The 14,072-nt window shown below is 43.5% G+C and overlaps 1 protein-coding gene across 1 annotated transcript; it reads right to left on the minus strand.

The window, feature by feature from the left end:
* Window positions 1-7,785: 7,785 nt before the first annotated feature.
* On the minus strand, window positions 7,786-11,105 carry LOC149298884 (GPI-N-acetylgalactosamine transferase PGAP4-like). Its single transcript, XM_089486754.1, has 2 exons — window positions 11,054-11,105; window positions 7,786-8,939 (listed from the first exon to the last, which is right to left on the minus strand). Exons 1-2 carry the CDS (start codon window positions 11,103-11,105, stop codon window positions 7,786-7,788), a joined length of 1,206 nt encoding a protein of 401 aa, XP_089342880.1.
* Window positions 11,106-14,072: the final 2,967 nt, after the last annotated feature.

Consider the following 14,072-nt stretch of genomic DNA (forward strand, 5'->3'; position numbering starts at 1 on the left):
GGCGCTGATGGCGGAAATCTTAATGGTGGAAGATTATAATCTGGATTTAAAACCGTCCTGAAAAGTCCCAAATTTAATTAAAAAGGGCATGAAGTTGCGGGCAAACCTTTGGAGTGGCACAGAGAATGGAACCTCCAGGATTTTACAGTGCCTTGCAAAAGTATTCACCCCCCTTGGAATTTTTCCTATTTTTTTGTTTTACAGCCTGGAATTAAAATTAATTTTTATTAGGATTTCATGCAATAAATCGGTGAATTGAAATGAAGAAAATCGAAAAAAAAATTCTAAAAAATAAAAACCCAGAAAAGTGGTACGTGCATATGCATTCACCCTCTTTGCTTAGATTTATCCTCCAACGAGGGGGGGTTGGAAATATCAGAATCAGATTTAGTACAAAGATGCAACAACACTCAGACAAAAGTCAATTCAGGAACAAAAGTTTAACAGTACCCTACCTTGCCAATGACTAAATAGGCTGAAACCCACGTTCAGGTACTTTAGGTAGGATGAGTCCACCCTACCTAGAGTAGGCAGGAGAAAAGCTAAAACCGTAGGTCATTCTAGGGAGGCAGTGGATATATGATTTTAGTCCTGCCCTATCTAAAGTATGGAGGAGCCTAACTAGTGTCCCTAGGGACTGCAGGAAAATGGAAATTTTTACTTACCGTAAATTCCTTTTTCCTTAATACAGTGGCAGTACGAGTGAGTAGGGTAGTGTCCTTTTCTTAGGGACAAGTAGAATCTAAAGAACAGAAATGGTTAAATGCCCCGGAGCCCCTCCTCCTTACCCATAAAACCAGAGCAGACCGTAGGAAATCTGTAAGAAAACACACAGAAAATGCTTGCCAAAAATATAAACTTATTCCACCACAACTGGGGAGGGAAACCTGTACTGCCACTGTATTAAGGAAAAAGGAATTTACGGTAAGTAAAAATTTCCGTTTTCCTGGCATACAGTGGCAGTACGAGTGGGATGTAGCAAGATCCCGGTAATATGGGAGGGAAAAAAATATATTAGGAGACCACCGCCTGGAGCACCTTACGCCCAAAATCCGCCGCAGAGGAGGAGAAGACATCTAGCCGATAATGTTGAATGAAGGTGGAGAACGAGGACCAGGTAGCTGCCTTACAAATGTCCTCAGGCGAAGCCGAAGCCTTTTCTGCCCAGCAGGCTGCCATGGCCCTTGTGGAATGGGCCCTGATGGGCCATTGCAGAGTGAGGTCATTGGACTGGAAGGCCATACGGAGGTTGTCCAGAAGCCATCTGGAAATGGAAGATTTGGAAGCCGCTTTCCTGGTTGAATGCCCGAAAAAATTTACAAACAGATGGTCCGAGGTACGGATGGAGGAGGTACGTGCAATATAAATCTCCAAAGCCCTTTTGACGTCTAACATGTGCCATGCAGATTCCTCTGGAGAGGAAGGACACGGAAAAAAGGATGGAAGAACCAAGGGCTGATTGATACTCGACTTGGAGATGACCTTAGGGAGAAATGAGGGTTTGACATGCAAAACAACCTTATCACTATGAAAAATGGTGAAATCCGGAGAGGAGCAAAGAGCTTGGATTTCTCCTACTCTCCTGGCTGAGGTAATAGCCACCAGAAAAACCGTCTTGAGTTTCATGGACACTTCCTCAGAAAGAAAAAAAATGACTAAGTGCCGAAATCTGCCCTTTAAGGGTCGAGACACTAAGGCCCAAAGCCAGACCCTCCTGTAAAAACTGAATGATTGAGTTGATGGATGGATGAAAAATCGTTATATTCCTGGCGGAGCACCACAGGAGGAACTTGGTCCAAACTCGGAAATAAATTCTGGACGTCGAACTCCTCACCGATGTTAAAAGAAAATTAGAGATATCTTCGTCATGACCCTGGTTATGCAAAATCAGCCTTGCAACAGCCAGGCTGTCAGCCGGAACACTTGAAGGAGTTCCGGGTGAAGGTCGGTGTTCTCCAATAACTGTGCTGAAATCGGCAGTTCCCAACAGGTCACGGTCAACTGTTTGAGGAGGACAAACCAACTCCTGTTGGGCCAGTAAGGAAGAATGGCCAAGACCCTGGCCTCGTCGTAGCGAATTTTCTGCAGGACGCGAGGAATCAAAGCCACCGGAGGGAAGATGTAGGCCAACCGGAAATTCCACACCATGGAAAGACCGTCTAGAAAATGAGGCGAGTCCCACCTGTTGAGGGCCGCAAATACCGGAACCTTGCGGTTTCGTCGAGTCGCCATCAAATCCACTTCCGGGAGACCGAATCGTGCCACCAAGGTGCAGAAGGTTCGTGAGGTCAAAGACCATTCTGTCTGAGACCACTTTGCCCTGCTCAGATTGTCTGACATTTAGGTTGTAGCGGCCTCTGATGAGTTGCTGAAATATCTTCCAAATGACGTTGGGACCACGCCATAATTACCACACAAAGGACTTGAAGTCTCCGTATCCGCGTCCCACCTTGTTTGTTGATATAGGCGACAGTTGTGGCGTTGTCCGATTAGATCTTTACCGCCTGACCCTCTATGTAGGGCCCGAAGACCAGGAGGGACTGAAGAACTGCCTTCAACTCCCGGAAATTTGAAGTGTGGACAGCATCTTCCGGAGCCCAATTCCCCCTTCGAAAATGGGAACCCATATGGGCTCCCCAGCCCAGACCGGAGGCATCCGTGGTAATAATGATCCAACTTCTGGGTTGGAAAGAGAGATCTCTGGCGAGATGGGTCGACTGTTTCCTCCAATTCAGTTGAGATAGGACCTGCCCAGTGATTGTGAATGTAGTTTCCAGGTCCTCTTCTTGCTTGGACCAGTTTGATAGAATCTGCCACTGTAAGGGACGAAGCTGAGACCTTGTCCAAGGTACCACCGGGATGGAGGCCATGAGCAGACCCAGGACGCTCATTGCTTTCCTGACAGAGCAAGTTGGACACCTTTAAAGAGCAGCGACCTCTTGTTTTATCTTTTTTAGCTTTGGCTGCAGAAGATAAATGCAGAGGGACATAGAGTCCACAAAAAGCCTCAGGAATAGAATCCTGGTGGAAGGAACGAGGTAAGATTTTTTTCTGTTTATCAACCAGCCGTGTTTTTTCAAAAATCTCATTGTTGTGGATAGGTCTGAAAACAACTTCGCCCGAGAACCCGCCATGATCAGCCAATCGTCTAGACAAGGGATGATAGAGATATTCTGTTCCCTGAGGTGAGCCGTCAAAGGACAAATAATCTTTGTAAAAACTCTTGGGGCTGATGACAGACCGAACGGGAGGGCCTTGAATTGAAAACGATGCACTCTCTGGTTGACCCGCAGAGCAAATCTGAGAAACTTCCTGGACGCCTCGGTTATTGGAATATGAAGATATGCGTCTTTCAGGTCTAGGGTGACCATAAAATCTCCTTTTTTCAGGACCTGTGTGACTGAGGTGATGCTTTCCATACGAAAACGCTGATAGGGGATACAGCGGTTGACATTCTTTAGGTCCAGAACCGGACGAAGGGGGCCGTCCGGTTTTGGAACCAGAAATAACCGGGAATAGACTCCTTGGAATTTTTGGTGAACAGGGACCTTTTCTATCACTCCCTTCTTCAACAGTGTAATGCTTTCTGAATAAAGCGACAAATTCTTTGTTACCGAGGGATAAGATGAAATCAGGAACTGGAGGATGAAGGAACCTTATCCTGTAACCCTCTGAAATAATCTTTCGAATCCACGGATTTTGCGTGGTCTGTTCCCAGGAGAGTCTGAAGTGCTGCAGGCGTCCTCCTACTTTGTCAGAACTTCCTCTTGTCCTGTTTTTTCGGCCAGTCTTGAAATTTCTTATCTCCAAAGGAGCCACGAAAATTCTGAGATCTAGAGGATTGGTGAAAAGGCCTCGGGTTTCTATATGGATATCTACGATTCCACCTTGGTCTTCTATCCTGAGGTAGGGCTCTTTTAGTGTCTGAAATCTGCTTGATCAGGTCCTCCAAAGGAGCACCAAACGATTTATTCTTTTCCAAAGGTAAGTCACAAAGCGCAGCTTTGGAAGCGGAATCAGCCGTCCAGGACCTTAACCACAGGACTCTGCGTGCCACAGATGACAATGCCATGTTCTTAGCGAAGAGCTTCAACGATTCATGAGCCGAATCTACAAAAAAACTGTTGGAAAGTTTCAAGTTCTTTAAAAGCCTCGCAATCTCCAAATCGGAATCATCAGCGAGACAATCTTGCAAGGCCTGAATCCACATGTGCTGCGCCCTAGCCACCACTGAACTGGATACCGCAACCTTGCACTGTGAACCTGCAGCCTGAAAAATTCGCCTACACGATGTCTCTGCTCTTCTGTCCATGGGGTCTTTAAGCCTGGACACCTCACCAATAGGAAGAGTAGTCTTTTTGGAGAGTTGGGCGACTTGTACATCCACTTTGGAGGGCTCATCCCAAGAATATTCCCCCTGAAGCCTGAACAACTGTTTGAATTGCTTGGAAATGAAGGCTCGTTTTCCCGGGTGCTTCCACTCCCTGACAATAAGGTTATTGACTTTAGGCAAAACCGGGAAACCTTTTATTCTTCCCACATGATCCTCCAGCAGCAGACGCGTCACCTCCTTGGTGAACTTACGGAGGTCGTGGGGAGGAAAAACCATCTCGTCCTCCGAACTGTCACTTGATGAAACTGAGGAACGGGAGATCTCACCAGAGGAAAGGTCTGACTGAGAAAAAGACCTGGACCTCTTGCGCTTCCGTGTAGAATCAACCTTGACTTTCTCCTGGGTTTGAGCTGCCGAGAATTGAAAAGCCTCAAACGTCTGGGCCAAATTTTCCTGGAACCAACCAAGGAATGATTGTAGGTCTTTACGCTTCTCAGAAGCCAGTTGCTCTGCAGAGCAGGAGTTACACAATTTTTTCCTGCAGCCATCAGGAAGTGGAGTAGCACACTCAGAACAGGTTAAATGTTTGGCTTTAGAAGTGGACTTTTTGGGAGCTGGAACAGGTCTTTTATCCTTATCCGGATTCTCTGTAGGCACCGGACTAGACATCTGATAATAAAGAAAAAAAAAGGGTTAATTTTTTTTTTTTTTTTTTGAGGGAAGAGGAGCAGAAAGAGCCAAATCTTACCCTAACCTCCTCTGAACCGTGTGGGGGGGCTGGTGACACGGTTGTCCTGTACTGACGAATGTTCCAGCAGTCAGACAGGCAAAGCGCATTATGAGAAATTTTAAAATTGCCGCCCTCCGGAAGATCCGAATCGCGCATGCTCAGTAGCGCGATCGGATCTTCGGTGGAACGCAACGACACCCGGGTGTGCGTTCCACCAAACTGCGCATGCTCCCACTTCCTCGGCAACAAAAGGAAGAAATGCAGGCATCCTCCGTAACGCGAACCGCTACGGAGGGAAGACCTCTCTCTGCTCGCCACCCGGGGAGCAATCGGAGGCTGACAGACCCCCAGGCAGCAACCCGTGCGCCTCACCAGCTGAAGAAATTCCCGACTCCCTGCCCGGACCGAAGATTCCACTGTCTGTCCCTGAAAGGGACAAGAAAAAAAAAATGACTTCCTACGGTCGGCTCTGGTTTTATGGGTAAGGAGGAGGGGCTCCGGGGCATTTAACCATTTCTGTTCTTTAGATTCTACTTGTCCCTAAGAAAAGGACACTACCGTACTCACTCGTACTGCCACTGTATGCCAGGAAAAAGATTGTGCACAAGTCCAGTTGAATGCCTAGTTTTGTCACCAATATTTATCAGTGAATATATAAGATAGAAAGATACTTTGTGTTGCCCACAAATTAAAAAGGTTTGACTAGTAGCGTAAATGGGCAACTGACTTAATCAACTCTACTGTCATGCCCCTCTCACCCTTACCTGCTCTCCCCAGCTATCCTCCGTCGCTGCAGGCCGTCCAAAAGCTCCACGGAGTAGGCGGAAGCCGCAGTCTGTAGTAGCGGCGTCTACCCGCGATTGTAATCGCGGTAGGCCAAAACCGCGGCCTAAAGTTCCAGCAAACCCCTTCTTCTAGGTGTTGCCAAAAGATCAACATAAAGCAGTACACCTGTGGAGGGGAGGTAACACCTGTAATCCCTATCAACTATCCACCAATGAAGGCCACATACAGAACTAATGAACCAGGTGCTATGGATTCACCCCTGCCTGGTAACCAATCCAGTAAGGAGCTTGTTCAGCACAGGGAAGGAGCAGATACCTGCAGCAATATAAAAACCCCTCCAACTGTGAACACTTTACTTCAGTGTTCCAGAACTTTGGTTGCTGTATGTCTGTGGACTTCAGCTTCCTCCTCTCCTCACTCTGCTACAGATCCTCTATTGGATTCTCCGTTACATGACATTTGGCTTCCCTATTGGACTACTCCATTTGCTTGTTACCTGACCCTTGCCTGGACTACTGTTTACTCTGATCGCCACCTGCCCCTGACCTATTGAACCGCTTACTGACATCACTTTGGGACTATTTTCTGCTCTTAGCCCAATCCTGACATCTACTCAGGAACGGAACAATATTTAATAAACAACTAAAACACACTGTTGAAGTACAGTCAAATGCCTAATTTTGTCAGAATTTTTTTTGTCTTGAGCAAAGTATGTAAACGCTTCTTGAATATGGACAGGAAATGATCTCTCCAAAGACTCCTCTTGTCCCCAAAATTGTAAATGTAAATACAACCAGAAAGTTACACTTAAAATAGGTTTCAGATAAAGCTTTGTTCTTTTTCACAGATACAATATATGAGGAAAGAGATAAATATATAGCGTAGACTGGATAAAATCATATGCTTTATTATGCATTTACAATTTTGTATAGCACCGAGACCAGCTCTGGTGCTGACACACAGACAACACCTTCCAAGAGATGAGAAATGCAGTGGATGGCTAATTGCGCCTGTTTATTTTTGTTGCACGTTAACGGTGATAAAAACCTACACTTTACATTTTATTTTACGGCTTTATGTCAAGGTGAAAGAACTGGTTAGGCAGGTTGTTATACAAAGGGAAAGCCTAAGGTTAGTAGCCCCTAGGTGTGGCATTTCTTCGGCGCCAACCCTCCAACTAAAACATACGCGTAGCAACACAAAAACTCACTCTAACACCATAGACTTACACATTTCCCTCACACTGCTATCCCTAGGCTTACCTCCTATACTTCTAACACCATACACTGACAGGCACACTCATGCTTACACCATACACCAAAATACAGACTTAACAGGCATAAATTCACAGGTGGTATCACCATATATTCACTAATGCTATTGCAAAACACACTCAAATGCCACAAAGTAACACACTTTCACTCTTACATCATCATTGAAGCTTTTACAGATTCCCCTCTTTCTTACTTCATGCAGAACCATGTCTTCGCTGGAGCTCACACTCTCCCTGACCCTGCTGGGCATCCCTGGTGTGCCTGGGTGCCATGAACCCACCATGGTGACCCTCAGTTAATATGCACTGCTATAAACTTAACATCTGCCATTCAATTATTGTTTTTCTCGAAGTACACGGAAAGAATAGGATTACATACAAAGATACACTTGACATGGCAGGACAATTACAGCTTGTTTCATCACCTTCCAAGGGAGGATCGAAATCTAAGTTTGAAACTTTTAACCACTTATTGATTTACTGTTTTGAAGTCCCTGTACAAGATTTATCCAATATGATATTACCCATTATTTCTGTATGTGTGTTTTTTTGAAATGATATATAGCATAAAAAAGAAAATATATAAACAACTTCCTTTGACCCATTCACAAATGCCAATGAACTTTGCTATGTTCAGAGTTAACAGTGTAGACCATATGTTAATTACAGCAACAGTGGTTCTTCTCCTTCAGATGCTCCTCTGAGAGTAGAGAATAATCCTATGTGTGTCACCATGTTAGGCTCAATAGCCCATGCCCACTCCCCTCGTTTGCTCAGCTCTTTATACAGCGCAGTGTCCTTAGCATATCCTGCTTCACATGTGATTTCCTCAAGGTATGCTAGAGTTCTACGGACAGAGGCTTCAGAAAAAAGCATTGCAGGTGTGCAGCACTCTGTTGCAGGCACCACATTATAAAATGCAGGTGATATCCGTCTAAGCTCCAGAAGATAATGACGTCCAATGAGCTCTGCCAGCAACATTGAGTAAGCAGAAAATGCCAAGAACAGGTGCCAGCTAAATCTCTGCTTGTGAAATAGATTGCAATATATCCAGTTTATAAGGAACCCCGAAAGGATGCCTACACCAAACCATTCTAAAATCCGCATGGGCTCTGGGTTCAGATATCCTTGCAGTCTTTCAGGGTGGTAGAATTTGGCATAGAGACCACCTCCCAGAGGTGCATTAGTAAATCTCACTTGCACCAACTGGAAGAAAGCCCTGAAAATATCGGTGTGCGGTACAGCATCATCCTCAACAAGCAAGACATAGTCTGGTGTAAAAGCATCCAAAGTACGTGAAAGACAAAAAGCATAATCCTGCTTCTCACGCTCAAATCGGTTGGGGAAACTATCCTCCTGTTCATCATATAGGTAGCGCTCCACAGAGGGCAGTATTTTCGAGAGCAAGCATGCGTCCGTATGGTAAGAGGGAGATGGATCTACATTACAAATAAAAATCTGAAATCTGGAGCAGTCATTACCACATTCTGATAGCCGGTCCAGAAAGCCACGCGCAACTTGTAGGAGATAATGGTATTCAGGCCGGCGACGAGTTGTAATAATGGTGATGACCAGCTGTATGCTTTCAGGGGAGGGTGATGAGAGAAGGGATTTTGATTCTTTATAGGTACAGGGAATGGAGACATTGTAAGCGGGATTTGAATTCTCAAGGCCTGGGAATATTCGCTGTTGGAAATACATTAAAGCATCAGCTCCAGCCTGCAAGTTCTGAAGCAGAAACTCACGGCTCAACCGCCTCAGGTGAAGGCTTCTGGAAAAGAGAGGAGAGTAGAGGAGGCTATCGAAACAGAAAGGGGCTAAGAAGAGGGTTAAGGAAAAGATCAGAAGAAGGTGGCAAACAGGACTGTTGACTAAGACTGATGGTCGCATGATTTATTCTGCTTTAGAACAAGACCATTGCCTCTGTTTGCTTGACTCTCTGTTCCTTTGGGTATCTATACGAAATTCAAACCAATGCATTTCAAAGCTCCATTAACCACAAATGTATTTTTGACAAGCAGCATACCTGGGGGAGAAAAAGAATACAAGAAACTTTTAAAAATATTACAGTCAAGTAGCGGGCCCTTACCATACATAATTAACTTCTTTCCCAGACTCCGCATTGAAATGAAAAAGAAAGAAATCACTCAAAATGACTTTTTGTTATCAATGTTGTGTTAATCCACAAAACCATTCAATGCTGGATTACACGTTCATAACTCACATGGAATGCATAACAAGGTGGTATCTTTTGGAGCATTAACATGGGTAAAGATTTCAATTTATCATATTGTGAATCTGTCATAAAGATACAGTATAAACATTCAAACCACTTTATATCTTGGATTATTAATATAAACGTATTTGGAAAACTGGCCACTGAGCCAATGGTATTTGTGGGATGCCTTCTCCTCCTCTCCACTTTTCTTCTAAACACCCTACTAAATGTTACACCAGCTCCTACTGTGCTTCATAAACCCTTCTTCTACCATTCAGAACCATAGTCCATTTGCACATAATGTTGGTAGGTGACAAATTTGCAGTTTTACACAATCTAGTAAATGAACAAGTGTACTCGCAAAATTTACTCCAAGCTACAAACTTTTAAAGCCTGCCAGATGTTACGACGCAGCTATTTTGTTATTAGGGTTTTGTTTGATCACAGGGTTTGGGGTATCTCTTTTAGGGGGACCCAGTTTCCCATACACCAGGACATTCTACAGCACAGGGGTGGGAAGAAGGGTGCCAGGAATAAGGGTGGAATGTTTATTTTGGGATGGGATAGGGGGAGTGGGTGATATTATATTTTAATGAGGGCTGTGTCCTTAAAGTCTTCTTTGTTTTCACCCTTTATTAAGTCTATTGATGTTTGGTTGGGGAGCTATATATCACTAAATATTCTGGGCAAAAGGGAGAGATTTAGGCAGAGATAAACTGGCGAGTATTGGAGCTCTGCCACATCTGGTGGAAGTGGTGGTATGCTGAATGGAGCAGTAGTACCAGCTGCTAAATCGGACCTGCTGGAAGCTCAAAGTCGAGTAGCGAGCAACAAGTCCAAGTCTGATAACTTCTGAGGTCATGAGCTACATGGTGACACCCTTCTCGCCAACCACTCCTCACACACCGGCTTCCTGTGCTACAGGTGCCACCAAGTAGGACACCTACAGAGTAACGGAAGCTAAAAAATATTAAAAGGGACCACATCGGTATTATATGCGCTAAAGTCATATGTTTAGAGGGTCCCTTTAAATCATCTCAATCACGATTCTGACACTGTATACATTGCTACATTTTACACTTGGGGGAAAAAAAAGATAGGTACCCAAACACCTTGTAACACTCAACACTAGAATTCAACTTAAAGATATTCCTTCCTAGCTCCCCAACCACAAATAGTGTAGCGCCTAACCTGTAAAACTAGTTATCGACCATACTTCTGCATTAACTATACTATATATATATATATATATATATATATATATATATATATATACACATATGCGTGGCTATGCAATAGCACAGAGTAAAAATTGCAAAAGGCTTTTTGGTTAATATGGTCACAACACAATTTTGTGGCTTAGGGCTCATAACTTACAAATGTCACCAGTGCACCTCAATGGATGCAAAGAGCAAACTGAAACTGTTGAAAACTTTGAACTTATCCCTAACTGAATAAAACGGAGTTTTAAGAAGGTTAAAAAAGTTGAAAAGATCACTGGGCTGGACCTTTATAATCTAGACAACCTTCTGTGAATAAGGCGAATAACATAAAAAAAGGTTTAGAAATACAACGCTGCCGAGTCACCAGTGCCAGGCAAATACATACATAGTAATGCTATCATCACGTTAGTAAAAGCAGCGTTGGTGCAAGAGCGACTGCCCATTTCTAAACGTTACCTTCTCCAAAAAACCTACTAAAATGCCTTCCAACCTCGATATTCACCCGGCACCAACGGCTTCACGTCCTGGGTACCGATCCTCATGAGTGTCTGCAAACTATCATTTCCTGGATACGGTAGCTGTTACTTCGCAAGACACACCCTTGTGAATACTTCCGTCTGCATACCAATCTCCACCCCCAATAGCAACTTCTTTTGCCTGCACCAATAATTCCCCTACTAACATGGCCGCAAACGGTATGCACCCTATCTGTAGTCGACGGATATTAGTACGAATCACTTCCGCTTCCGGTTGGCCTGGTGATACGGTACCAGCTCAAGGTAAATACTAAAATAATAATAAAGAGTGTATAGTCTGAATTTAACCCGTTAGCGGCTTCTTTTAAATGACGTAATACGCATGTGGATTGTTTGATATCAGCGACGTTGATTATATTTCAGCGGGATGTATTATTTGAGCTAAAGATGCTTAGCTATCATTCCTCTCAGAGATAAATATACTTCGCTAAAATACTGAATTTAAATTGGCCAATACTTCCCACAGGGGATATCCAACACTTATACTGTAATGTGTAGTTTCAGATTAAGTGGTTTTACCCGTAAAATAACGTAACGTTAAATAGTATTCCCCTTGCAAATGCATAATCCCTCTATATGCATTTAACCCTTCCACCACCCAGCTGTTTCCTGTACACTTATTGTCCTCACCTCGGGTTTCTGGGACACTGGAGTATCCCTTTAATAAAGTCCCTATTCTGATGCCTCTAAAGCTACCTGGGGTAGCTTGACCTGACTTTTGAGATTTGCTTTCCACACTTCTACTTCCCCAGAGCAGCAGACATTGTAATGGAAACCACCTATCAATGAATGCAGTTATAAGACCGTCAAGTCATTATATTTTTTAGATTTATCTAAGTTTTGTAAGTCAGTAGATGTCACCGGTGCTTTTCTGTGCCCTGCGTTTTGAGGGAGAATGCATTGATAATATGTGTACCCAATTCACATGGCACAGACCTTTTTCTTGAGTGCTTAAATGGCCACTGGGAAATGCCCATATAGCATACAAACAATATTTAATATATAGTAAAATTATTTTTGTGTAGCTTAAAACCAAGAAAGCGACATAAATATGGTTTCCTTAACCGTTTCCGGAAGGGAAAAAAAGAAGATAAATGTATACATATAAATTATACTTTTCTTTTCCTGGCTATATTCTATAGAATTATTACTTTAGCACCAGGGTGCTTGACAGGTTAAAAAGGCCCATTAAAGAATTGAGATGTGACCAGAAGAAGAAAACGAATGTATATAAAAAAAATTATTTTGAATAGGGTCCTAAATATGTATATAGACAGCAGATCACCTGTGGCTGGGCCCAATTAGGAAAACCTTAAACATAAATGTCTAGGTCATTCGCAAACCCAGTGTTGAAATCCAACCGTTTAAAGTTCCATGTGTAATCTGGTGGGGAAGGAAGTTCCCAAGGTACATTTAAAACTCACTGCCTTCTTCTTCCAGATATTCATGAGAACAGCAGAAATTAGTGGTGTAGGAGAAAACATAGGCCAGCAAAACGTTTCCATGTGTGGTGAACATTTAGTCCATTTGCTGATCATTAAAAAAAAAGTCTTAGAAAACAGGCTTCGCTCTGTGAGATCCAGATGCAAAGTGCTCAGAAAGTAACCTGGCAAACCCAGAGAGAATGTAATCATTCCGATGGTGGGCTCCAAATCCTGGAGAACCAATATGTTCCTGGTGCCCCTTGCATTTGATGTATTATACCACAGCTTGGCCGTTAATTCAAATCATTTCACACTGGTTGTGGAGCAGACTTTTGGGAATGACACAAGACATTGAGAATTGCTCATAATTGCAAAACAGTGACAGGCTTGAGTCGACCACAGACCTTGACTACAGTGTTCTATGAGTTGCGGCACCAGCCTAAGTGACTTAAACCTAAGCTATAATTCTCATGGGGAAACCCAACTGAGATAGAGAAGGGACCCCTTACATTTCAAGGAAATGTCTCGCAGATACCTATTTAGCTCTGTAAATTCCTAGACCCTGCGCGGGAGCTGTAGAGTGATGATTCAAGAGAGACTGTAAAGCTTGTTGATGTTGGCACCCAGAAACACCATTGCTTGAGCCCTGGGTAAGTTTACTTTTCTTCTAACCGTTAAGGCAATGAGAGCAGTAAAGCAAGGCTGGTCCTCCTCCTTTTTTATCTAGGTGGCCAAGAAAGAACAAACTTACCCAAGAGATGGCATCCCTGTTCTTGATAGGGAAAAAAAGACTAAATCAGGGTCATGTTTAAGTTCTGCAGTGACCCTAATTGACAGTGATGGTCCGTGGCTACAAAAACAATGTTACTGCCTTTTTTACAGTATGGTGTGTGTATGCAAACTGTTAAAAACACAGAAGATTATGTGACAAAAAGTGATTCTGGTGCAACCAAGAGAGAGATTCTTAGTAGGGAGAGTTGGTAGGACAAGGCCTTTAGTTCCACCAGAATCCCTTTTTATGCATAACCCCAGAGAAAAACAGAACTGTTCTTCTAGAACATGATTGTGAGATACAACCCAAGGGGGTAGAGAGTGTAAATAGAACCCAGGGGGGTAGTAGAGATCACCGCAGAAGCCACTTACACCCTTGAGACATGGTGAATTCAATGCAGGTGAGCTAGGTGGCCAAAAAAATAGGTATCTGATCTGGATATAATCGGCTTATTAAGTAGTGTGCATCTGGCTGGGTTCAGCACTTGTTTAGTAGGGGGTCGATTGTAGGTGGCAATGTAGTTGCAGGTAATAAGCAGGAGCATCATACCTGGAGTGAAATGGGCAGACACGCCACCACTTTCTGAGGGGTGTCATACCCCTGGTCCCAGGAGTTTCTCCTACCCCCATTAAAAATTAGATAAGTTATATGTCTGTGAATGTTTACACAAACACCTATATAAAATATAAATGTAACTTTTTTTTTTAATATATATCTAGTTGATCGGTTTAATTGTTGGTGAAAAGTGACATAGAAGTGTCAACTTGAAGCACCAGG

This window comes from Sceloporus occidentalis, unplaced genomic scaffold, assembly GCF_023333645.1.
Source record: "Sceloporus occidentalis isolate IW3139 unplaced genomic scaffold, rSceOcc1.0.p SCAF_30, whole genome shotgun sequence".
Taxonomy (NCBI): domain Eukaryota; kingdom Metazoa; phylum Chordata; class Lepidosauria; order Squamata; family Phrynosomatidae; genus Sceloporus; species Sceloporus occidentalis.

Coding starts and splice junctions, on each gene's coding strand:
- LOC149298884 (XM_089486754.1), bottom strand. CDS start 11,105: ATGAGGATCGGTACCCAGGACGTGAAGCCGTTGGTGCCGGGTGAATAT. Junction 8,940..11,053: donor GGTGCCGGGTGAATATCGAG/GTTGGAAGGCAT, acceptor CCCTCTTCTTAG/CCCCTTTCTGTTTCGATAGC.